The following is a 2917-nucleotide window of genomic DNA, read 5'->3' as shown; positions in this document are numbered from 1 at the left end:
ATCGAACTTATGTCAAGGATTTTGAGCTTCAAATGATGTTGTTCGTGAACATAAATGGACACAACACATTAGTGTTCAAGCTTGTTTATTAAAGGATCTAGTATTAAAAATATTGTTTAAGTTTGTTTGTTTTATTAGTTAAATTATCACAAACGAGCTTTAATTGAACCGAGTAACGAGTAGCTCATCGAACGTTTGGTTCGCTTGCAGCCCTAATATATCTAAGTAGAAGACAAGATTATAAAATTATAAACTCTTGTTTAGTCTCCCACATTATTTTCTTTCGTATGTATATGCATTGTTAGGCTTTGTTAGATACAACTTTCTGATTGCTTTCTAAAGCAATTTTTTAGGTTTCATTTGAAATGACTTTCTTACTGCTTCGTAAAGCAGCTTTCTATTACAAAAATTTAAAATTTTATACTAAAAAATTGATTTAAGAAACAATAAAAAATTGTCCTAAACGAAGCCTTCTTTTTTATTTATATGAAGCACTAGCTATTGTTTTGCTTTTATTTTCTCAATAAATTTAGGATATAATGCACAAAAAAAAGGTTTTTTTTTTCAATCTATATCAAAAAACTAAAATCAATTTGAATGGATCTATTATTTCATTACTTTACCTAAAGAAAAACATTCAACTGCAATGATTTTCATTTCAAAGATAATTCTATCTAACACCTTTAAATATATAATCTGCAAAAATTTCAAATTTGTAACAAAAACAATCTAACTCTTTGTAAATATCCTTTACGTTAAAATATTTATTTCATATGCTGAAAAGTTCTTTAATAAAAATATTAGATGTGGACTTCGAAAAAGCACACTAAAATTTTAATAAAAGAATGAATGGTAATTTAAATTATATTATGTTTCCAAATATTATTAAATAAATTATTTCACATAATAATATCACATCAAAACTTAAAATAATATTTTAATTAACTTTTGAAATAAATTAAGAATGGATTAAGAAACAAAGAGAAAGTTAAAAACGATATATATATTATTTAGATGTCTTTTGATATTTGAATTAGTATATAAAAAAATTATAATAATATTCCGACAAATTTTTTTGGAGGAATATTTAGGCTAATGTTTTTTTTTTTTTTTTAAGTTTTGATCATATCTGAGTCCACCGAGAGATTATTTTATATGGACACTAGATATAGCTTACCGTTCAGAGGTGAATCAGATGCAAGTTGTGCAATCACGTCTTCCAGTACCGAGCATTATCGAGCCACGGTACCGAGTAGATGGTGACATGGCGCATTTTCATTGGACTCAAAACGACGTTCGGCATCCACACAGAATAATTCATTGAGTTCACCAGGTCCAACTTTTTCTTTTTTTGTTCTTTCTATTTTGATTCTTTAGGAGTTTTTCTTAGGATGAATTTTGATTCACCTCCTTACTATAATTTCCCAACCGTTTATAATTATCTTTTCTTTAATGAAATGGGCTCTGCCCAAATTTCTCCCCAAAAAAGAGTACCACTGAAGCACGCAACGCAAATTATAAAATAAATAAAATATAGAAATCCCGCCGCCTGGTGGCCTCCCGCTCACCGCCCAGACGTAATACGAAAGTTCCCAATAAAAAGCCGTCAACGTTTCCAGAAGACCGAAGCTGCTCGTCAACTCCACCGGACTTAGTTCCAAGTGCCAACCACGCGTGATATCGTATCGACAATATCGGCCGTCCTCATCCGAAAGGCGGATCCCACCACTTTCCTCCGTCCCTCCTCCGCTACCTTTTCTCCCTATAAAGTGAGAAGAAAATCAAGATAAAAATTGCACAATCCAGAATTTATCATCACAGAGAAGAAAACTTGGATTTCTACAATTTGTTTTCAGAAACAGCTTAATTTCGACCGATGGAGAAGCTGCTCGCGATGTCGATCCTCAGCGCGTCGCCGGCGGAGATCGCCGGATTCTGGGGGAATTTGCGATTGTCGAGCAAGAAGAACAGCTCTGAGTGTTCTGTTAAGGAAGGAGAGCAGAGAACCGGTGGGAAGCAGCGAGAGGAGCAGAAAAAGGGAAAGGCGGCCTGCTTCGCCCCGGAGTTTGACGGGCTTAATTGCTTCGAGACTTTCGTCTCCCATTAATCAATTGCTCTTCCTCTCTCGCTTCCTTCAACGGCCTTATAATTGCTTCGAGACTTTCGTCTCCTTCTTCTCTCTATATCTAATGTCTTTTTCTTGTTTTTTTTTTTCTTAATATGTTTTCCTCGATCAAAGGTGGGAATTTTGATGTTCATTTACAGTGATGACTGCGATGTATAAATATTGATTATTCGTTAATGGAAAGAACAATTTCTCAATGGAAACGCAATTTCATATTTCTGTGATTATCAGATGATACTTGATACGCCATGTAAAAATTATCTTGATCGGACGCGAATCTCGAGAGAAAAAGCTAGTTGGAAACTTTAAAATTTAATTTCGGGAGCATCCGAACTCCGATTTCAGCAAGCTTATAGTCGAACGACGCAACAATACTTTTTTTTTTTTCTAATTTGGAGTTTGATTATAATTGGATAGAGAACGATAAGATCATAATTTTGAGGAAAAATAACAATATTTTTTAGATATGAAACATTCAGTATGTATTTGAACGAAAATTTTCAAACTAATTAGCGATCCAAATGGGTTAAGCCAGAATTAGCTTGAATTTTTATTGATTTGCATATATTATATGTAAGCGCCAATTTGTGAGAACTTTCAAGGGCATTAAACCCCATCTTAACATGTTTAATTACTTAATTTTTTTCCTCTGTAAAATTCGCAGGCCATTCTTCTTGAGATTGTGGCTATTTTCTACCTTATTTAGGTTTAATTTGGGACAATTTTTTATCATTATTTTTTTAATGTTTTAAATAAAATTTTAATTAAAAATTTATTGTAAGAAATAGTAAA

The 2917-nt window shown here is 32.5% G+C and overlaps 1 protein-coding gene across 1 annotated transcript; it reads left to right on the top strand.

The window, feature by feature from the left end:
- The first annotated feature begins 1663 nt into the window (after nt 1-1663).
- On the top strand, nt 1664-2328 carry LOC110116687. The gene has a single exon (XM_020850372.2). The coding sequence runs from the start codon at nt 1877-1879 to the stop codon at nt 2105-2107; it is 231 nt and encodes a 76-aa protein (XP_020706031.1). The 5' UTR covers nt 1664-1876; the 3' UTR covers nt 2108-2328.
- Nucleotides 2329-2917: the final 589 nt, after the last annotated feature.

The sequence above is a fragment of the Dendrobium catenatum genome, unplaced genomic scaffold (genome assembly GCF_001605985.2).
Source record: "Dendrobium catenatum unplaced genomic scaffold, ASM160598v2 fragScaff_scaffold_793, whole genome shotgun sequence".
NCBI classification, from domain to species: domain Eukaryota; kingdom Viridiplantae; phylum Streptophyta; class Magnoliopsida; order Asparagales; family Orchidaceae; genus Dendrobium; species Dendrobium catenatum.
This window is presented reverse-complemented; position numbering and strand designations above follow the sequence as displayed.

Bases quoted from the DNA above. Each gene is read 5' to 3' on its own strand.
- LOC110116687 (XM_020850372.2), top strand. From the start codon at position 1,877: ATGGAGAAGCTGCTCGCGATGTCGATCCTCAGCGCGTCGCCGGCGGAG.